Raw genomic sequence first — 23,830 nt, 5'->3', positions numbered from 1 at the left:
GTTTCCTCTTGCTGTGTCTTAGAAAATGATCCAAGAGAATGTGGAAAGCAGCTGTAAACTGAACATTAAAATATGACCACAAGAAAAATTAAATTCACTTGGTACATCTAAAGCAGTGGATTCTTTGCACAGACCCTTATATATGTAATGAAGAACAATGCTCAAACAACTAATATAGTAAAATCCCATAATGGATAATGCAAATACTCTTTTAAAATATATAAACGCACTTCCTGATTATTTTAGAAGAGAAAATATAGTAACCTGAGGAGTAGCATGGTGCCTCACTAGCTCCTCATGACCTCAGCACTTACTTGCAAAACAAATTCTGTCTTATCCTAATCTGGTTTCATTATTTAACTGCATATAAAACCCAATAACCACAGAGTCGAGGTCTCATCAGAATTTCTTTTGAAAGTACTGGATGAGACACTGCCTGTTTTGGGAGTATTTTTGAGGAATTCATTAGGTAGCATAATGTCCTGCATACTAAAATCCCATTGCTCAAGATGGAAAGATACTTTTTCTAACACTGGAGGGTAAAAAGAGAGGGGAAAATGGTCAAGAGAAAGCAGTTGGAATAAACTTTACAGTGATTCAGTTAAAAGGCTTTACCATAGGCAAATTTCAATAGAAAAAAACGTGTCTATCTGCATTAGTTTAAGACAGTTTCCTAAATATCTGGAGATGAACTGAGGCTTTCTAAATCAAAAGAAAAGATGATGGAGATGTACATATCAATATATTGAAGTAACTGCATGGCCAATTGTCTCACAATTTTCTTTGACATTTATAACAATAAGAGGGTAAAGAGCCTGAGCACTTTGCAGTACCAAAATTAAGAATCATGGAGGAATGGACCACCACTCCTAAGGCACTCCCTAAAAACAGGCTCCCTATCAGAGCAGCAAGTCAAGGGCTGGTTGAGTGCCCAGATAAGGCAATTCCTTCCACCTCTAGGTAATCATGTGTGTTGGCATCGTCTAACGCATCTGACTCCAGCTCATTGCCAGTAGTATACTGGGAAGCCAAACTGATGTTCCTGCCATTCTACCTCTTGCTCTGAAACTTGTTTTCCAACCACCAAACCATCTATAGAATACTACTGGTCTAGGCCTGGGCTTATCATGCCAGTATCTTTCTTAGAAAAGTGAATTTACAGACAAGGCATCAAAATATCAATATTGTTGATTTCAAATTTTTTCAGTGGTAATAAAGTACTGCTTTTAAATTGTCAGATATGAAAATTGACATAGCTAATAGTGCAAAAGCCCATACACTAGCCCCTACAGTAATGAGCTAAGCACAGAGAGACACTTATTACCTCTTCTCCACCTCTATAAACGTGTAAAATTAATTTATTCATTTAATTGCAGAATTAATCCTTTGTTCATATAGAGTACTTCAAAAAACTCAGTAGCAATAATAAGATCCGAGAACAGATCTTACATTCTTTACAAATGTTAAAGCTACCTTCAAAACACATGGCCTTCCATAAATTTTTAAGTAGCTTGGGGTAAAGCTCTCTAACTATTGATTTTCAATTAGACTAGTGCCTGAAGCACCTTCTAAAACTAAAAAGAATTTCAGTGTTTCTGAAAGCCTCATCTGCAATTTCTGTTTTCATACTGTAAAACAAATCCATTTTCCAAGTTATCCTAGCAGCAACCAGGGCCGTCACTTGACACCAATCCCTCTGCAAGGTCTCTGACAAAAGCAGCAAACTTAAAACAGAAAAGACAACTCCCCCTTGAAGTTCTTAAATTATGCACAAGACATCTAACACAGACCCTGCTGGAAGACCACTTCAGTAGCTTGCATGGCATTATTGCCACACCTCTGGGTATGAGTTTTGCTGGTGAGCAGTGCCCTTCTGACAAACACATAGAGAACAGAAGATTGCTTAGACTGAAGTCATGAATTGCCATGCCACATCTCTATAAGAAACAAAACACTTCCATCATAAACTTATTTTTTGAAAGACTTCAACCCACAGTAACAGTTGTGGCCACCATTAAAAAAAAAAAGAGAATATACTAATAAATTCTGATAAGTAAAACACCTGGTGTTCTTTGCTTTCCATGCAGAGTCATTCAAAATTCATTCTCTTTCACCATTCAACACTAAGTAATGCTACACAGTGAATTCTGAAAATGTAGCACTGAGCATTGAAACGGCTCATTTTCTTATCTTCACTGCCTCAAATACATTCCTTCAGTTAAAGAGTACTGACAGAAAACTTCAGTTAGGAAGCAATTATACCTTTATGTGCTCCAAAACGGCTGTTGCAACATTTGTATGAAGATCAATCAGCCTCTTCTTTTCCAGAAGTTCTGGAAGAGAGCTGAAGAGATTAAATACAAACTAACCTGCTGATTTGCACTGTTAGTTGAATTGTGTACTGTATACAGTAGATACTACAACATTTACAGAATTATAGAACAGTCTGGGTTGGAAAGGACTTTTAAAGGCTATTAAAATCTACAGAATAGGGTTGGAACTAAAAATTGACAATGTATAGATGTAATGATTCTCATAACTATACCCGAAGAAGAGGATTTCACTACTTTTTTTAAATGAAAGAACACAGAGGTTGGGGATTTTCGTGGAACAGTGCAAGCCAATCTATGATGCACTTAGATTACTTGTCTTTGCTGAGGAAACACTCCAAAGTCAAACACATTGTGGGAGTTACTATGCAAGCACTGCTTTAGGACACTGCATTTAACTTTATCAGAATTATAAAGCATTTAAACCAAATTATAGAGCTGAACAGCCTACATTTAAAGATTTTTATTTCAAATACTGAAAGAACAATAACAAAAAAAACCTAGAAATGGTTCACAGATAATTAAACAATAATGTATTATTGACTACTTACCTGACAGCTGAAGTGAGCTTAGCTGTATTATCTGAAAGCATGCTTATTGCCCCTTCATCCTCCCCTTCAATGCCCTGGGTTTTGAGGAAGGGTTTGAAAAGAGGAACAAAAGTAGTCATGATAAATACAAACATTGCACATGCAGATAAAGTCAGTACCTTTAGAACCTATTTTCTCATAATGGTATTAATGTCTGGATTGTGTTTTTCAGTTAGTATGCAAGTTATACAATTGCAACACCAATGAACAAGGAATTGAAACTTCCCATGAAATATGCTACTTCTGGTCCTACTTTTAAAATTGTATCACACCTAAAATTCAGCATGCACTGAAAATTTCGGCCTGTGGGATGACAGGGTGGGCTAGGAATCTCTACAAGCCCCATTATGCTTTACATAAAACACACAGGGGCGATAAAACTTACCATGATACTTTTAAGTCTTTTGACTTCATCTTCTTGGGCTCTGTAAGATTCCAGTTCTTGCTGAACAGACTCAGCCACCTCTGGAAAAGGACTAATGCAATAGCCTGCATTAAGCTCAGTTAAATCAACAAACTGAAATACCAGAACCAGACAATAAAATAACCATAACAATATACAAATCATTCAGCAGAATCAAATCACCGAAAATAATGACATCTACTGTAGGTTTACTTAAACTTTTTAAGATGTGTTCACTGCTTTCAATTATTTAATGTAATTTTGGTTAAGAACTATTTTGAGCTCTGTAACAAAGAGCTAACAGACAAATATCATGGACAATGAATACTGGCAATGATCATTCCTTATGTGGTGGGTTGACCCTGGTTGGATGGCAGGTGCTCACCAAGTGACTCTATCACTCCTCTCCACAGCAAGACTGGGTGGGGAGAAGGCAAGGTAGAAAAATCCCCAAAGTCATCGGTAAGATACAGGCAGTTGAAAAGAGGAAAGCTTATGTGTGAAAGCAAAGGAAAATGACAGGTTTTATTCTCTCCTTCCCACCAGAAGCTGATGTCTGGCCATTTCCCAGGAAGCAGGGCTTCAGTGGGCAGAGTGGTTGCTCCAGAAGAAAAAACATGTAAAAAACCCTCATCGAATGCTGTACCCTTCTCCACCTTTCTCTTAGGTTTTATTGCTGAAAAGTGGAACGGAATGGAACGGAATATCTCTTTGGTCAGTTTGGGTGAGCTGTCCTGGCTAATCCCCCAAGATCTTGCCTACCCTCAGCCCGCTGGTCAGGGGGAATGTTGGGGAGACAGTGCTGATGTTGTGGGGGCGTTGCTCAGCAGTAGCCAAAACACTGGTGCGTTATCAACATCTTTCTAGCTACCAGTGCAAAGCACAGCACTTTGAGGGCTGCTGCGGGAAAATAAACTTCATCTCAGCCAGACCCTTAAAAAAAAAAGCCCCAAGTCAGAAAATATTCTCAAATAAGCTTAAAACCAGAACTATTATATATGAAGAATACTTAGAATTTATATTGACTAAATTAATATAAACTGTATACCTTTACAGCTTACCTGCCCTTGTGCTTTTGCCAGAATTTATCAGAGGTAGTTAAATCATAGGACTTCTTATTTTTTTTCTTAGGTCTAGCACCTGCTGGAGTACTTTCCGTTCCTACTGATTCTTCCAAGTTAACTCTATTCAAATGGAAATCCTAAAATATAAAGGAATCCTACGTAAATATTTGACAGTTAAATTGTTTATTCAATCTTTTCTACTCAAAAAATATATCTTCTAGTATATTTTCTAAAAAATATTAACACAGCTATTTATTAGAACTTCGTAAGTAGGCAGGAAACAGTTTACTAGTTAACTAGATAATAGCAACAGCAATATCAAAATTACTCACAGTTACTGAACTGTGATCAGTTCAATACTAAATGAGGCAGCAAATGTTAAGCAAAGACATTTGATTATCTCATATGCAAGCACTCTTCTGACACTGAACTTTGAACACTGTTTTCTGCACAGAAAATAAGTTACTTAGCAAAGACTGTGCTCTAACAAATCTCCAAAACTTTGAAGTAGAAAAGTCTCCATGTTGCTGACAAAAAGTGTTTCTAAGTCTGTTGATCTACATAACTACAACATATGTATCAAAGCTGCCAAGAAGCTGATGACATCAGCAATAGGACTATCCACTGTGAGGACTATTTAGCCACACCTTCACAGCTCCTTCCCTAATTTTTTGAGCAATAGTAAAATAGTAAATGCGTGATAAAGCAAAACTTTGCAACAAAGCTGCTATTTCTCCATATAGCTTTTCTTCTTCCACAGATGCATGAATATAGAAACCACATCACTTTGCTAGAGGACACAACTATGCTCATGTCATCACACAGCTCCTTGTGGGTCTTCTAGTTCTTTCCCCCACTGCCAAAGACTGCCCTGTATTTTCTGCAGCTCACCTATTCCCTCTGGTTTTCAACAAAGAGTATTCCACTTGCTGACTTTGTCCTAGCTCTTTTCAAGAACATTTAAAACTTCAAAGGTGATTTTTGCTTGACAAAAAATGATAGTGAAATCTTCAACTACACAGAAACTGTTATGAACCTTTTAGAACAGGGTTTTTTTTCCAGAAATAAAAGAGCACTTCATTATTTTCCTTAAAGCATACAGAAATGGATCACTGTGAGTGAAACTGTCAAATAAAGTTTTAAAATGTTTCTAGTTATCTCTTGGCAGGGACTTAAATACTACAAGTGTTCCATGCCAGAACAATAACATAACCAAGTAGTTACTCAAAGGAAACACATGCAATTGATAAGCACAAACCTCATACTACAAGAGCCGTTAAATGTTTCAGCAAAAAAAATGTATTTTTCAAGTATGCATATTTGATAAAAACTTGAAGAGAAAATAATTAATTTGATTGCAAATTTAGCTGTAATTTTTAATGGAGATCTATGTTTTGGACCATTTTATCTCACCAGTGACCTGCATTTTCAAGTTACTTTTGGCATTTACAAGCTTTCATAAAATAATTCTTATTGATTAGTATTCTTCCTTTCAACTCCCCGTTTTGTCCTTATAAGGCTTTCTAACCATGCCTCCTATTTTTCTGTATCCACTGACAAAAGGGTTTTGCTCAGAAATAGCAATCTCTTCATGTAAGCATGTTTATGTGCAGAAACAACATGGTTATGATCTCAACAGACGCAGCATTCAATTTTGTGCCTGGGTAGTTCAACACTGCACAGCATTCCCGGACTACTGTAACTGAGACCTCAAAAAAACCCAAATTTGTTTGAAAGTATAGTTTACATAATCAACGTCTTGGTAACACTTTCATGGTTACAATTTATGGCCTCTAAAAGACTACTGCAGTTTTTTAATGAAATATTATGCTCAATATGTGAAGAGTTTGGCAGGCTTGGCTTTAAGGTGAATAACTTAACTAGCTTTGAAATTAAACTTTTGCCCTTGCCATGGAACCACAGACCACTTGGTTACAATTTCATTGAAAATATTCCTAGCCCTGTACACTTTTAAGATGCAACATTTAACAAGTTGGTTCAGAGAAACTAGAAAAGCCTGATGCACTAGAGATCCAATGATCTTTGAGTAAGTCTTCCAGTGTTATTCCAGTATCCCACCATATTTGTAGCACTAGCTGTCCTCAGCTTCCAGTACATCTTTGATCACTCTGCATCTTGATGAACTGAAGTCCTATCCCAACTCATGCCTGAGGGCCACCCAACATTACTATAAAAACAAACCCGTAGAAATTCACTTCTTCTACCTGCAAGTCTCCGGCCAGTTCAACACTTGGTGCAAACTGGTTTTTTTTTCAGATATGCCTTTCCTAAAGAAACTAGGCCAAAAATTGTTATTTGCAGAAAACACCCTTATTATTTAAGAGGAAATGACTTGTGATAATGAATTAATTACATAAAATAAAACTTACAAGTGCCCTAAAACATTCCACTAGTGCTGAAATATTTTCATTGTAGCAATGCAAGTTTCTGGACACTATGTATGACTATAGAGTTAACCATCAACTTTGTATATCAACACATATGTGCATGTGCATATTTCATGTATGCCTCTAACAGTCTCAATAATAAATTCAAAATAATTCTCAAAGCTAGATATTGAAATGATTTTCACAAATAAGTCTCAGCACATAAAAAGCCTCCAGATACTAATTACTCTCACTCTTCTTTTTCTTTATTATTTACTCAACACCTATACACAAAATGCACAAATCTGAGGTAAACAGAATGAACTATCATTCAAGTACATTTCTAATACTGGTTTTATAAAATAAACTTGAGGAAATAAAGGCAGCTTAAGGCTATCTAAATTTCAAAAAAATTAGTAAAAAAAAAATCTGTTTTAGATTCTTTACAGTAAGACCGTATACCACTCTGCACTGAACACCTACCCCACCTTGTGGAGAAAAACAGGAAAAAGTATTTTTAGAAGTCCAAACTAAAACCAAAACTGGTTTAAAAACACATTAAAAACATTTCTTTTTCAAAACTGTATTGCACTTAATGGGGTTTGGATATTACATAACATACAGATCATGAGCTACTGAAGAAAAAGCCAGGGTTGCTGAATTAGTGAACTTTTGAGGATACCAATATTTCAACTTTTAAAATATTTTAGAAATAATTGCTAAATAAACCTAGAGAAAAATCTTCCCCGTTGCTCTTTACTAAAACAACTTCCAAATAAAACAGACAAAACAGATTTTGGATTAAGAGACAATCTGGTAATAAGTTTAACAGCAAACTGAGTGAAAAAACAGTTTTGGTAACAAAATCAGATTTATCCTTACCAGAACATCATGCACTAAAGCTTGGTATGTCCAAGTATGATGTAGAGGAGTTGCTAAATCTATGTTTCTGTCAACAAGGACTAATAAGGGCCTTTGGAAGCTGAAAAGATGACACTGTGTTAGTATTTCTTTAAACATGGTTAAAGCAACCCAGTAACATCCTGAGTGATATCAGCCACCTTCTATATCACATTTCAAGACAAAAGCAAAACTACCTACAGCTGAGCTCCTCCAGCCTTCCTGAAAGTAACTGGGGCTGATCATTTTGATAAATTCCATTAATCAAATCTTAGTAATGACAAAAATATTATTTAGTTTTTACTAAGTGAAATTAGCAATATATAAATATTGAGCCAAAGTCAAAACACTGAAGAGCAACAAACTTTTAAGGTATTAACTAATACATTTTTGTGTGGATACACATTTGAGTTCCAAAAAACTGTTTCAGTGGGTAATATTTGACCTAAATCCCCATTACAATCCTCAAACATAAAATCTCACTTCCAAGGGTTTCTAATTTCATTATTCTCTTTTCTTGTACATAAAGTCCATACAAAAATAAATTATGAACTTCTGAGATGCACTGTGGTAATCAATACCCAATTTTGTGGTAAAAAAATGCACTCATGCCTAAAGGTCTTGTGCTACAGCTACATGAAAAATTTATAGTGAAGATAGGAAGAGCGGACAGAACATTATAACAGCCATTTCTCCTAAGCACATTAATCCTACAAACATGCAGTTAAAATGCATTTGAACAGAGTAAAAGCATTTAAATTCCATGCTCTGGAATTCCCTGCAGTAAGTATACTCACTTACATATATAATCTCAAGTGCCTTAGTCACCTGATTCTGAAAAACCAAACTAAAGATCTGGAGCCATTCAACTGGTTGAAGTTTCCTGTTTCCTTTACTTTGCATTTTAATTTTGAGGGCAATGATGCTACACTATGAGGAAAACAAGCCACGCCTCTGAAGGAAAAGCAGTGCTTACAATTCAGTTCCCATGAAAATGAAGAAACTGGTATTTCACACCTATTCTCTCCCCTTTCAATCTTATTCCTTTTGCCAATCTTGATGTTTTTGTGCCTTTTATCCAAGCTCTGATTTTTATCTGAGATATAAGTATGATGACTGTTTTATATCTATTTAGCAGACTGTAGGTTTCCTTCAGCTACAGTCTTGCCAATACATCTCCTCCTTTTCATGTACACTATAAACTCTCATAACACACCTTCCAAAGACAGCCTGTGGAATATTCAGTTGAGGGGAACAGTATACAGGGATGCTACTGAGAACACATTATCAGATGCTCAGAAGCATCCACAAAAGATTCAAATGGTCATGACTTAACAGACCTTAATTACTCAGGTGGTAGTCCTCAAGCAGTCCTCCTCCGGTTAAGATAGGGATCAGCTGGGAAACTTTGCTTTTGATTTAACTAAACTGGTAACAGTATTCACAAGCAAGAAAATGGGTCTTTCTTTCTTTCTTTTTAAGGACTAAGTGTTGCTCAGAACTATGTTCAGATATCCAACTGCATTTCATAACCTCATAAACAGAGTGTATTTGCAGAAGTTTGGCTCTTGCTGGGTTTAGAGGCTGAACAAAATTAACCGGTTCATAACATAATTTCTGATTTACTGTCCTAGGACAATGCACTTAATAGTTCTAAGTTTTTAAATGGGTTATGCTATGGGATTGGAGAACTCTCTTGAAAGTATGTAAATTATTTTAATATAGAATTTGAACCAAATTCTTGTAAATAGTTTTCAGTCCAGTGGCGACTTACCCAGACAACTGTAACATGAGAAGTGAAATTACTAATACAATACCTGAACTGGCCAGCTCCAAGTGTGTCACCTGTAAAAAGACTGTTTCTGGCATCTCTTAGATTCTCTCTGAGCTTCTTATCCAATTTCTGAGGAGGGGAAAAACAAAGCCACTTTTAACAAACCAATGGTTTCCTAACCTCTTTACACGATCAACATTAAAAGACATATTGTGCTGTTTTTGTAGTTTATAAATGTCTTAAATGCAGGAGGACTAGGTTCAGTGCACATGGGAAGAAAGAAATCTTACATCTATTTTGTCCCTCCAGCATTTATATCTACGTCCAGGACTACACTGAAGATGTTTCCTTTATGTCTACTAATCTCCCAGAGAATTTCCCTGAACATGCAAGTAGAAAATACCAGTAGGAAGCAACAAGAGGGAACCACAGCAGAAGCAGCAAATTGGGCTGTCAGACACTGCCACACAATTGTTTCATAAAAAGTGAGATTATCCTCAATATGAGTGCATGCACACTGCATGCTTATGTTTAATCAGCATTATCTTTTCACTGACAAAGAAGATGCGAAGAAGATGGAAGAAATGAACCATAGTGACTCCTAATGAAGACAGTTGTGTAGAGATTGTTAATTGTGATTTTGTTTGGTCATTTCATCCCTATCTGATGATCAAGTTCAATGTCAGTTTAATTTGCTATACTAAAAATGTCTTGTACTTACAGAGTTTCCCAGTAAGTAAAAATTTCTTACTGATACACACAGAGGAAAACAGGCCCAACAGCCACTTTTGAGACTGTGCAGATGCAGCTTAATTACAATGCCTATTAGAAACTTGATAAACTCCAGATTAGGAATAATTATTTATGTTTAAGTTTCTCATTATCTGATTCCCTAACATTACAGTTTCTACAGGAGTTCTGTGGAACTCAAATCAGAAAGGAAAACAGATGCATCTCTTTTCCAGTTTAATTTCCTTCATAAGGAAAAGGATACAATGACACTAGACCTGTGCCTAGTACTGAGCAAAGTGAAAGTGCTGTTTGGAAAGTTGTAAAGCAATGATAGGTGTTTAGAAAAACAGTTCTTACCACTGCCACCATTTCAGCTGCAGTTCCTCTTGAGCATCTGATTATAGGTATAGCGCCTAATAAAAGATACATTGACATCTACGTGCATTGTAATTTTCAGATTCTACATTACATTACTTTTCATAAAAAACTTTTACTAACATTGTGAGATTACATACAAAACCTTTCTCTTAGTCTTTATCTATGAAACAAAAAAATACTATATAGAAATATCAAATAAAGTTTTACAGCAGCAAGTGAATACCCCATACAACAATTTATGAGAAACAGAGTGTATACAATTTATGAGAAATAGAGTGTATACTAGAAAGAAAGCTAATGTACTGTTGGAGGGGACAAACTATCTCATACAGATGAATTAGAAGTTATTTTCAAAGGTCAAAAGTCCCTTAAACACAATAGTAAGTATTATACCACCACCATATATATCTGTTACAACTCACTGCTATGTCCAGGACTAGGTATGTAGGGTAATGCTGTTTGCAAAAGTACATTTTCCATTGGCTTTCAGGTTTCAAAATATTTAGCTACTGTTTCTCACTTATCTTTACAAACATGAAAATTCCAAACCCACAGATTTTAAGTGACTGAGGAAAAGACATTAATTTGTATCACACTAACACTTGAAAGAACTGAGTAGGACCAAGGGAATCTCTCTTGAACAGACTGCCCCATAGCAATCCCCAGATCCCCTTGTAGGAAAGTTATCTCAGATGAACCAATTTCAGTTACGTGTTAAGTTAACTGTCATCAATATTGATGTCATACGTTAACATCAGTATGTTAAATGTATCAGCTAAGCATCAAGGAAACTCACAATAAAATAAGTAAACTTAATATATCTTCCTATTCCTTTAGGAAGTTATTTCAGTTAGATCTCTGCAGGGTTTGTGTGAAAAGTTTTTTACTTCTAATTCTGTGGTGTTTAGGGTGTGTTTTTTTTGTTGTTTTTTTTTTTTTTTTTTTTTTTTTGAGAATGACAAATCCAAATTAATGCACTATTATCTTCATTACAAACTAGGATTTTGTTAAAACAGTGACCCCAAACCTTTGCACTTCAGTATTCTTCTCCCATTGATACTGAAGACTAAGACTCAACCCTCATGAAGGACAGCCTTTATTGTACTTCGCAGTGATATAAAGCAATAATTTGAACAAGATCATTATCCTACCCTGTGAATTATTGAGATTTTGGTCACAGATCAAATTCTGCTTTCAATTTTCTATATGAAATCACTAGACTTCTAGTTATCTCACTGAATGAAAAATATGAAAAATAGAAATAGAAAATACGCTAGAATTTTGAAACTTACCAAGTGTAACAAAAAAACAGAAGAGACTATCAACAATAGTGTCCATTATAGTTTCCATTTCTGTGTCTGTTATATCTGGTCGGTTAATGGCTAAAAGAGTGTGGAAAAAAGAACAAGGTTAAGTAAGTTTATGCCACTTTAATAGTGAGAGAGCAATCCTCTTCTTATCTGATGGCTGTTAGGAGTCAACGGCTTTTGTTGCAGAAGAGATTACATCCTGAAAAGCCCCTCAAAGCACATCTATTAGTTTCCACCCCCTTTTCTCTCTGAGAAAAAAAAATGGCAGAACTTAATTATTGCTTACTGTATAAGGTCAAACACTACACAGTCATTTCCAAACCCCTCTCACTGCATATGTATCTTTTGGCTTATATTAGTATTGCATTTAAAAAAGCCTACTAAGAAACATGTTATACAAGAGAAATGGCCATCCACTTGGCAAACAGTTTTCAGGAAGAAAATCCTCAAAAATTACCTAATTTAGATAAATAATTATAGTATGCAGTTATCTATATTTAAAATTTCTAAATCCCATCTCTTGTATGGCGATTCCATTTTGTTCTCATAAAGTTACCATCAGCCTCTAAATTAGGGGCAATTCCCAAGTTATAAAACATTTTACTTAACAGATAAGAGAGATTTCCCTCCCACATGTATGCCAGAACAGAAGACATGGAGCAATATTTCTCTTAAGTAACTAACACTGACAAGAATGTAATAGCCAACAGGAAACATCAAACCAAATCTTATCACAGATCTCAAGTCAAGCACTGAGGATTCATGCCATAAATCCTATCTTTGTTTGTTTTACTTTATCTTTAAAAATTTCTAATTTCTCACATTTACCTGTCTTATCCACTTTCTTCAAAACTGATTTTCAAAGCTCTAAACATTAGTAAGCCTTCCATGCTAAATTTATGCATGGACAGCTATAACCATTCTCTAACTTTGGAGGTGCTTTTTTCCCCTCAGCTTTTCTCCAGTAAGAACTTTAGAGACATGGATTATATTTCAGCAACTATACTTAGTAAGCCAAAGTTTTGACTAGGTTGACAGCAGCAACAGAAGTTTCAAGTTTCTGAAATATCAGCACGAAGATAGGCAGACCATTCCCAGTATCAGTATTTTACTATAATAACAAAACTTTGGAATTCACTGGGGCTAGCATTCTGTAGTTATCTCCAACTAATGGTCTCCCAGTTTACAGGGGGGAAAACCCCTTATTTTTACTCTCTTGCCTTCTCCAATTTTAAAGTTTATTTCCCATCCTGTTTTTATGTTTGAAGTCCTCATTTCTGATGTTCCAGTAATCTCCATACTGTCAGTGCCTTCTAATCTGTCTACCAGGCACATTTTATGAGCACATTCCTTTTCTTGTACCCTAGCAACCAACACAGATACTTAATATTACTGCTCCTTAGATCAACCTTTGAGAAACTTCATTAAGAATATTTTGGTAAAATGTTGTACCTAATTTTCTGTAAGTTTCTCTCTCTCCACTCTAACAAGCTTATGGGGAATACATCTACTATAGAAAAGTAAACATAGGTCTCCTACATATTCCTGTTAGACTACAAAATTCAACCAAATTGTAAAGAATGGTGAACAAGCACTCAAATAGCATGAAACAGGATGTCTCAAATATCAACTTCATACCAATATTACTCATTTACTCTTCCTTCTACACAGTCTTAGAAAAACAGAATCAGATGGAGCCTGAGAGATTAACTAGTTGGTCCTCCTTTCCAAAGGAGAGTTAAGCCCAACTGTAATTTCTTTATCTAAACCAATTCAAAGAGCTTCCCACTCATAAAATACCGTAACATTTATAGGTAAACTAATATTTCAGTATTTTTGAAGTTAGAAAATGCTCCTAATATCTGATCAGAAACTTTCTTATTGCATTTAAACTTATCACTTCTTGTCCATTACTAAACCGAGAGAATGTATTGTGTCCTTTTTGTCTAGGAAAGTCTTTCACATAATTGAAGGATTTTATATTGCTTATTTGTCCTGACATTACCTCTCTGTAAAAGCAGTCATACAGCCAAGGGATCAGGAAACTGAAAATTAACCTGTTTTGTTATATTTGTTCTTAGTTCACCCATTCAGACACATTTGTGGTCACACACAGCAGTGCTGCTGTAAGAATAGCAGGCATCTTAAAGTACCCTCTGATTTACACTGACTTTGTAGATTATGAAACTGACGCTCTCCTGCTCGGGTTACTCTCCACACGTGAAAGAGCCACTTTTTCCTCACTTCTACATTCCTACCGCCTGTCTGTGTCAGATCTAGAACTCACACAATGAGACAGATCAGCTACTGAGCTCTAATGGAAAACCCATCACTCCCTGTGGGAGATCAGATTTCTGTTCGATAAGCTTTTGGAAACAGCCCACCTCTAGATTGGTTTAAACATACTAGCAAATTTCAGAGGCCCAAGACAGGAAAACAAGCCAGACAGAAACTGATGGGTGCAAAACACTTTCAGTCATTCTAATCCAAATTCCTTGTTAGCATAAGGAATCTTATGACAGTCAATTAAGTATCTTCATATACACAGGAACACATCACAAAACAATTATTATTAAAATTAATATTATTAAAATTTTAAAAATTAAAAAAAATTAAAATTAAAAAAGAAAAATCTGCTTTTCAAACAAAAATGCCCTTCATTCTGACAATGGAATCAATCCCCAGTGTGAGACACAACTCAGTTATTAGGGATCCAGTTTTAAAGAAAGGTACTGACTTTGGATATTGGGCAAGACAGGAGAAAAATCTCACTGGTAAATATTACACATACAGAGACTTCTCACCTCCGTCTGGTCACTAGGCAGTATTCTATGCACCAGGAATTAGCTTTGTGACATTGTAACTACACTGAAGTAATGAGGAGCTGGTGCAAAAATAGGACTACCTTGACTTCTGCTTCTTCCCTTGCATTGCATTTGTACATCACAGAAATAAGTTGGTATTTTCTAAGGAATGAGTCAATTAAACACACCCTGCAGCTCAGAAATTACTGGTTCTGATGCAAAAGGAGAGGAAGAGCAAAGCTACAGCAGAAGTAGACAGACAACATACCCTGTAAAATCCAGAGTAAGGGGCAGGAGTGGTGGAGTGTAGTTCTCTGTACATTTAGCACATTGAATGGGTCAGAGATATAAATAAAATCAGCAAGATAGAGGAAAATCATGCGGAAAATTATGACAGCTAGTATGTATGTTGACTTGAGCTGCCATAGCATCCAGGTAACAGACCTAAGGCAGCCACTTGCTTTTCCTGCTAGGTTCCAAACCAAGCCGAACAGAAGTCTTGAGAGAAAAAAACAAAACAAAACAAAACAAAAAAACCCACAAAAACCCAAAACAAAACACCAAAACCAAAACCAAAAAGAGTTCCAGGAGGCTGACTTCACCTGCAACTCTGAAACTTTATGAAGAAGTTGACATGCTTAGCTCGCATGCTTTCAGAAGCCGTCAGTATTGCATATTGTCTAGAATGCCCTTTCCCACCCACAGTGACTATCTACATGTGAAAACAATACGTAATTTTTCCAATATTATTCCTTGTATAAAAAGTGTTATTATCCATAAATGTCTACATTGCAGTTTTGCTTTGTTATTTAAAAATACACATTTATTTTTCAGTATCAGAATCACTATGTAATAAAAGATGCTGAAATGAATATCTAAGAACTGCTTCTTTCACAATTTTACATATCTAACAGATCCTCCTGAATTCTGAGCAGATCAAAGGAAATGCTGCTTATTAGCTACAACTTTAAAAGTAAATTTCAACTTCAGACATTCCAGTATAATTTTTATATAAATTCTACTTACCACGATAGGAAACAAGTTCTTTGTTTTGGTTACACAATACAAACATATCATCTTCTAAAGTAATAAAATTCAGATATTGATCAAACACCTAAAAAGCAAGGAATAACGGTCAGAATAGTCCAGAATGAAGCATAAAAAAACCTGTATGTGATTTACTGCTACATTTTACACAAGTACCTATTAAAAAAAAAAAAAGAAGCAAGAGATAAATCATGAATTAAAAAGCCTGTGTAAGGGTTGAGTGATTAACACAAAATATTAGAGCACTGGCAAATGCCAGAACTGTACAACTTCAACTGTTTCTGTGAACAAAGTTTAGCAGCCAAGTATCACTGAAAAAACACATATGGAGGACATTTCAATACTATATGTTCACTTTTAATGGATATGAATGACTACAGCATAATCAATACTGAGCTCTCAGGCAGGTGAGAGGAAAGAGGGCAATATCTGAAGAATAAGACATTACAGCTCATGAATTTTAACTTTTCTGTAACACACCTGTACCTACAGGAAAAAAAATAAACTTCTCCATAGTATAAACTATTAATGAGATATCACAACTGAAAAACAGATGGAAGAAAGTTAGTTTACCAATTTCCTACTGCTGAGGACCTAAGGCTTAAACTTTACTAGTAGTATGCATTTTATTTCACAACAGGTTCTTTCTCTCATGCCAGTAGTACTAACTGGAGTGAGAAAAAGTAAATGTATTTAAGCATATTACTTAATAATGTATAGGTTTTGGTACAGCCATTCAACAAAAATAGAAGTAAATCCCTAACACATGCCTTTAAATCATAAAAGTATAGGAGAGTACTCAGTTAAAGTGTGTACATATGAAATATTATTTCAAATGAGAATTGCACTCATACTGTTCTTTTCGTGTATTTTGGAGATAATACTGAAATATATATGCACTGAAAGCGCTCATTCAGCTGATGCAATCAGGAATCCTGTGAAACCACTGTACTTCCTCTCTTATCATTTAGCCCAGAAGCCTTGCACTTAGACTTCTGACAGCTGAAATATGGTACTAAGCTGCATTACTGGGATGACTGTAGGTTCTGTTTCTTTCCCCAGTATGTCTGAAAATAAGAATGCAGTGGCACCTTTAATGGTGTTATTATTAGGGACTGAGGGATTTTCTTACCTTAGCCACCTGAGTTACTGCATTAGCACCTATAGCAGCATTTGCAATATCTTCCAGTTTACTTCTTGAAATGGCAGAAATAAAGTTTAAATAATAAGACTCATAAAGCTGGTTTCGAAGATCCTAAAAGAAAGGAAAATTTTCCTGAATAAATACTAATACATTCCTGACTAATTCAAAGAAATCATACTTTTACTATGTGATGTTACTGTTATCCACAGTAAAAGTAAACCCTCAGAAGTGTTTAGCTGTCTGTTCATATAGCTCTGCACGTGGTGTTTTGAATACATATCTAGATATAAACAACCAAACACAGAACTGCAAAAAAAACAGGAAATGACATTTAAGGCAAAAGGCAGCAAGTATTATTCCACACCTTGCTGCTGATCAAAAATATCCTTTGCTCTTCTCCTTACTTTGGCAAAGATGTCAACTTTCCATCCATCTCCTTCTCAGGAATGTGAAAAATTGAGACAGCCTAATCCAGTCTTCCCACTCAAAGCGGTATCAAATGCTGCAGGTGGCTCAGGATTGTGTCCAGTCAGGTTTCAAACCTCTCCAAGGATGGAGACTCCACAAACTCTTCAGGCAATCTGTTCCAGTGTACAGCCACCCCCAATAAAATAGCTTTTTCCAATGTTAAATGGAACATTTGTACCCACTGCCTCTTGTCTTTTCCCTCCCCAAACTCTCTCTGAAACATGAGATGTTTTCTCTTCTGCTTGCTGGGAAGTTGAAGTTTTGTATAAAAATATTTTGAGCAACATTTTTCTGACAAATATGTGCTAGTTACAGTCACAGACTGGTGAGTGCAGGATTACTTCACACACCTTGTTGTGTGGGCTCTTTTGAAGGATTACACATGCAAGTTACCTGGCACATTCTGTCAATATTTTCTTCTGTTGGCATTACAAAGTACACAGCCGGAACATCTGGAATAGCATCGCGATCTGAATGCAAAAGCCTGACAGGAAGAAAAAAGACATCTCTAATGAGTTTCTTCTCTGAAACATATAAAATTAGAAAAGTTACAAAAATAATTTATTTGTACAGACAAATGTAATTTCCTAAAATTTCCTTCTATACTTAGCTAGAGTTTTAGCAAGAAAAGAAATCACATTTGTGTATTTTTTGGCTGAATATCTTAATAGATGTGTTCAAAGTTTATTCAAAGCTTGAGAAATGGCTTTGCAAGTGTTCAAAAACAGAATATCCTTTCAGAGGAAGCTAAAATACTGCATACACGAAACTCATATGTGAACTGCTGACATGGTAAAAACCCACTATATTTCATTCAATTAAACTTACCTTTCCTGCTTGAAAACAAGGAGCTTAGATGTTTTTCTCACATTTCTGCTGATTTGTCAGCAGGTATTTCTAGCCTTCACTTAGTTAAAGTTAATAAACTTGTAAAAAAATAAATGTATGTTCAACATTTCCTCATGACTATTACCACAGCTAAGGAATGACAATGGACTAGGTAAATGTAATCTGGGGAAAAAGAAATGAGAAATCTCTTAAATACCTAAAGATTGTTTTGACAGAAGACGAGTAAAATCTATATGTAAAAAGATAAGCAAAGAACATACACAGTCCAATGAAACAGTTTGTATCAATAAAATTTTAACATATATGATTTGCAGAGACAAATTCCAAAATGATACCTACTTATTTTTGAACAAGGGCCTCCTGTTTTGAGCAAGAAATACTACTAAACAGTGTTTGGAGCTACCTCTCCACTCCCTGATTCTGCATAATTAAATCTGATTTAGGAACAAGTCAGTATATAACCTTTATTATAGCAGTTATTTATTCAATGATTTTTTAGATTTGTTCATTATTTTGGGGAATATTAAATAATGTTATTTTTAGAAAAGAATTCCCAATTTTTTTAGAAGTACTTACAGGTGCAAAGTGATCCCCATATCTCTCAGCTCTTTCACTGACAGCAAAGGTGAGATGATATCTTGGCCAAATCTGTCATAAATGAGAACCTGAAACAGATACACATCATCTTATAAAGTGCTGTGGATACTGCAGAATACAGTGGATACAGGAACTCAGGCTTAGAGAACTATTACTGAAACTTCAAAAGTGCTTCAACATCTAAACATCTACCAATTTATAATAAATCATTAATTTGTCATGGACTTCCATCTGTGCTTGATTTAGTTAAAATCTGAAAATCTGAACACTATAAAATTCCTCTGTTGCAGTTCCAAAAGTTCTTACCTTCCATACTGGTTCTCCTGTGCTGTTTTTAACAGGAGGAACATTGAAGTTCAGCATACGTTTCAAAGCCACTAGAAAATAAAGCCAGAGAATGCCTTAATCTCTTTACACTTCAACAACAGTGACCAAAGACTTTACAGGGATTTTATAATACATTTAATTTTAAAGGAAAACCATCACAAAATATAAAAGCAACAAGTCACATTTTCATTACTTTTATGCAGCTTTGATTGACAAGTGGTTCACATCTGCTAGAATTTATAGGCTCCAGAGGACACAGCAAAAGGCAACGAAGCAAGTCCTAAAACATTAACTCTCCTTAGCTACACAGGCTATATTCTAACATGGTTTGCCTTAAAAATAATTTCAGTATCTTCTTGAAGGTGCATTCTGTCCAGTGGGAACTAGTTTGCTTTATTCCCCCATCTGCTTTTCCTACCCCACAGGAATAACACTGTACACACCAAAAAAAAAAAAACAAAACCAACAAACCCAACCCTTATGCCTGACTAAAATCAATACACAGTTTGAAAGATTTTGAGAGCTCCTATGAAGAAATTGCTGGTTTAAAGGGTACAAAAATACCCTTAGTTTGCAGCAGGAAAACTCTTTGAAAGAGGAATGCATTTTAATTTAACTTTCCATTCCACATACAAACCAAAGCAGATGGCTTCACCTACCTCTCATTTATAAATCTATTATGTAATGAATTCTTCCTCATTTATCTGATTAAACAACACAGTATTGTGCTGCTCTCCCATCTTTGACTAGCAGCAAAAGACTATTTGTGCTACAGTGCCTATTCTCTTAAAACTTGCAACAAAATCATCAGAGAGTTTTGCAAAGAGGAAAAACTTGCAGAAATTAGAGTGACGGATACACTCACGCAGTGCTCTCTCTAGTTGTTACCAGCCTCTAGGTAATTATGTCTGATTAATTACAAACCTGCTGAGCCTGACCATCCCACCAGTTTCTTTAATGTAGCTAATTGTTCACCCATCTAGTCCATGACATCCTAACATGGATATAACACCACGGTGTCAAAAGCTTTGCTGAAGTCAAGACAAACTAAATACTTTACTGTCCTGTTGCCAACGAACCCAGTCATTTTATCACTGAAGGCAATTAGGCCAGTCAGGCATGATTTACCATACATAAATTCATGCGTGCCTTTTCCTTCATGTGATGAGTATTTTCCAATAGGATTCACTCAGTGTTTGACTCCAAAGTGACACTAAGGCCTGGAAGCATTTGTAGGTGAAAGCTGAGGCAAAGGCAGCACTGGTTACCTCAGCCTTATCTGTGCCTATCACCATTAATTGACCAGCTCCCCTTAGCAAAGATCCACAGGTTTTTTTATTTACATTTTTGCTACTAATGTTGCTGCAGAAGCACTTCTTTCTCCAGATACATGCTGCACAGCTCAACCTCAGTTGAACTTTGGCTTCCCTAATACCATCCATCCATGGCCAGGCAGTGCTTCTGATGCCTTGCTTCCTCCTGTGTACTACCCTTTCAAATGACATTACTAGCAGTGAAACACAAATGTGGGAAAATCCAAGCTAGCACTGAGTGCTGAGTCTTGATGGGCTCCCACCTTCCACTTGCTTCATGCTTTTTTCTTTTCTTTTTTTAAGCACCGCAAAGCAGCCCCGAAAGTTGATTACAGGCTGCTCCTGGTTTCTTTAGCCCCTCACTGCTGGTGACATCTTCAGCCATACGAGCAATTTTATATAAAGCTGTATAGTTACATGCTTTAGAACTACTGGAGCTGAAGCAGGGGCACTGCAGAGTTTATCATCTGAAGTAAAACTTGGCATAAGCTCTCTGCTAAGAAAGAGTAATCAGACTAGTAATGTGCTGTGACAATCACGCCAACATTCAGCAAGTGTCTGGGTTCCTTTTTTGTATTTGTATTGCCATTTCATTTACATTAATGCTGAATGTTCTCTGGGACAAGGATCAGGTTTTTACTGAGCTTGTACAATGATATGCTTTTCTTATGAAACCAATCCTGGTTATGAACCAGGATAAAGGTCATAACAGATGGTGCACATACATGGTAATATCATGACTAAGTGGTAAGAAACCTTTTTCTGAGTATATTTCAGTTGTTGAATCTAGCTCCTTGGAAAAGATCTTAACAGAAGACGACATGGATTCAGTTGTAAAGGCTGACTGAAATAATCAAGTAACAATTGCTGGTGACACGGACAGTGAGACTGAGTGCACCTACAGCAAGGTTGCCAATGACATCAAACTCTGTATGGTCACAAAATCACAGAATCATTTAGGTTGGAAAAGACCTCCAGGGTGAGTCCAACCTTTGACTGATCACGACCTTGTCAATCAGACCATAGCACCAAGTGTCACGTCCAGCTGAACACCTCCAGGGATGGTGACTACCACCTCCACGGGCAGTTCATTCCAATATTTAACCCTTTCCATGAAGAAATTCCTCCTCATTAAGCCGGAGAGAAGGGAAGCCATCCACAGGCACCTTGACAGGCTTGAGAGTTGGGCCTGTGTAAACCTCAGAAAGCTCAGCAAGGCCAAGTACAGGCTGGCCAGAGAATGGATTAACAGCAACCCTGAGGAGGACTTGGGGGTGTTGGTGCATGAGAAGCTTGACATGACCTGGCAATGTGCACTTGCAGCCCAGAAAGCCAACTGAACTCTGGGCTGCACCCAAAGCAGCATGGCCAGCAGGGTGAGGGAGAGGATTCTGCCCCTCTGTTTTCCTCTGGTGAGATCCTACCCGGAGTACTGTGACCGCATCTGGGCCCGACATAAGAAGAACTTGAACCTGCTGGATTAAGTCCGGAGGAGGACCACCAAGATGATCAGAGGGCTAGAGTACCCCTCCTGTGAGGAAAGGCTGAGAGAGTTGGTTTCGTTCAGCCTAGAGAAGGCTACAGGGAGACCATATAGTGCCTTCCAGTACCTAAATGGAGTTACAAGAATCCTGGAGAGGGACTTTTCACAAGTGCATGCAGTGATAGGACATGGGGGAATGGCCTTAAATGGAGAGAGTAGGTTTAGATTAGATATAATGGATATAATGTAAAAATTCTTCCCTATGAGGGTGGTGAGGCTCTGGAACCAGTTGTACAGAGAGGCTGTAGATATTCCATACCTGGAAGTGTTCAAGGCCAGGCTGGATGGGGCATTGAGCAACCTGACCTAGTGAAAGGTGTTCCTGCCCATAGCAGGCAGGCAGTTAGAATGAGATGATCTTCAAGGTCCCTTTTGACCCACACCACCCTATGAATACAGTCAAACAGAAGAGAAAAGAATAAAGCCGTACAGAATATGAGCTCAAAGAAAATAGGCTTTATTAGAAAGATAACAAAGAGAAGATAAACGAAGGACTTCAGAGAAACATCAAATAGCACTATCAGTGGTAGATGGCAGAGGAATGAGATGACAACAAAGTACACTGGTACCAAAAAATGAAGCATACTAGTAAAATATTTATTGTCCACAGAGACTGTGACAGATGTGTTAGTGAGATGATTCAAAAATTTCATCTAACTAAATGCATCCAGAATCCTCTATACCATCAAAGATACTGCAGTTGTCAAGGAGAAAGCGTCATGATTACAGCTTAACTACTGACTACAACTTTGGCAAGCAAGGGAAGTAAAAGACTACGGAGCAGACATTTCCCTGCGCTCCAGGAGTATGTTCAAGGCTTTACGAAGCAGCATCAAGTCAGAGAAGACTCAATTAAGGATTCTCAGCAAAGTCTAGGAAGAGACTGAATAACAAACCCTTTACTCATGGAAATCCTCATGCACAATTAGTTCAGTTACTATCGCATTCTCAATTTCTTGAGGGTCAGTACACGCTCGAATGCCTCTGTATTGTCTTTACACAAACGTGACAACAGCAGCTTTATTTTTGCACCATTAAACGCTATTTCCCGTCGATCCTTCCCATGGGCAGAAAGAAACCGAAACGGAGGGTGCGCTCCCACGGCCTCGAGAGAAGGCACGGCTCACGGCCCGGGCCCGGCCAAGTCCCGCCCCGGGAGCGCCTTCCACACCTCGGCGGCACCTACGGCCACGTACCCGGGGCCCAAGTCCCTCTGCGAGAACTGCAATCCGAGGCTCCGGAGCCCCGCGGCTCCGGGCCCGCCGCCGCCGAGGCAGGAGAAGGCGGTAGAGGGGCCGCCACCCCGTTGCCGGGCGACCCAAGCCGGGTGAGAGGGCGCGAATCCCCGGCGGAGGCGCGGCGGCGCCCGCAGCCCGCCCCGCGGGGACAGAGGAAGGCGCGGCAGCGTGCGGCCGGCCCCGCTGCCCCGGCCGAGCGCCGGGAGGGGCCGCTGCCGCCCGCACGGCGGGACCGCGGGCGGGCGCTCACCTGTCTGCTTCTCCCGGATCCCGGCCGCCATCTTCCCGCGCCGCCGGCCCGGCCGCGCCGCCCCGCCCCGCCGCCGCCCGCGCAGCCGCCGCGACACGTGGCGGGCCCCGGGCAGGGGGCGGGCCCCGGGCAGGAACGCCCGCTGCCAACACGGGCCTGCGCTTTGCCCCGGCTGAGAACCGCCGAGGGACGGCCTTTGGCATGCCTTTTCTACTGAGTCGGTCGTAGGTTTCAAAACCAGCGATCTAGCTACAACTAGAGTCACGTAGTTCTAGTGAGTTATCACAATGGAATATACTTACAAGTTGGCTTTCCCTGTGCCTCAGGTTGCACAGGCCCACAGGGCCCCTGCGCCTTCATGGCCTTACAGCAATCCTACAGG

General features: G+C 37.8%; 1 protein-coding gene across 2 annotated transcripts in view; it reads right to left on the bottom strand.

Moving 5' to 3' along the window:
* The window catches only part of SCFD1 (sec1 family domain containing 1), a 49,650-nt gene extending 26,146 nt beyond the window's left edge, over positions 1–23,504 (bottom strand). The window contains exons 1-14 of one of the 2 annotated variants that reach the window (XM_066188365.1): positions 23,449–23,504; positions 19,084–19,154; positions 18,757–18,845; positions 17,725–17,815; positions 16,852–16,974; positions 15,699–15,786; positions 11,851–11,940; positions 10,538–10,593; positions 9,492–9,577; positions 7,657–7,756; positions 4,385–4,524; positions 3,306–3,396; positions 2,882–2,955; positions 2,263–2,344 (exon numbers count right to left, since the gene is read on the bottom strand). In XM_066188365.1, coding sequence (XP_066044462.1) covers positions 2,263–2,344; positions 2,882–2,955; positions 3,306–3,396; positions 4,385–4,524; positions 7,657–7,756; positions 9,492–9,577; positions 10,538–10,593; positions 11,851–11,940; positions 15,699–15,786; positions 16,852–16,974; positions 17,725–17,815; positions 18,757–18,845; positions 19,084–19,154; positions 23,449–23,479 — 1,212 coding nt within the window. In that variant the 5' untranslated portion in view covers positions 23,480–23,504. Of the gene's footprint in view, positions 1–2,262; positions 2,345–2,881; positions 2,956–3,305; positions 3,397–4,384; positions 4,525–7,656; positions 7,757–9,491; positions 9,578–10,537; positions 10,594–11,850; positions 11,941–15,698; positions 15,787–16,851; positions 16,975–17,724; positions 17,816–18,756; positions 18,846–19,083; positions 19,155–19,763; positions 19,969–23,448 lie in introns of those variants that run through there. The other variant, XM_066188366.1, reaches the window with a different exon arrangement.
* Positions 23,505–23,830: the final 326 nt, after the last annotated feature.

Source organism: Chamaea fasciata, unplaced genomic scaffold (assembly GCF_029207755.1).
Source record: "Chamaea fasciata isolate MVZ Bird 193981 ecotype frontalis unplaced genomic scaffold, bChaFas1.0.hap1 SCAF_7, whole genome shotgun sequence".
NCBI classification, from domain to species: Eukaryota; Metazoa; Chordata; class Aves; order Passeriformes; family Sylviidae; genus Chamaea; species Chamaea fasciata.
The sequence above is the reverse complement of the archived record's forward strand: the minus strand, read 5'-3'. Positions and strand labels throughout refer to the sequence as shown.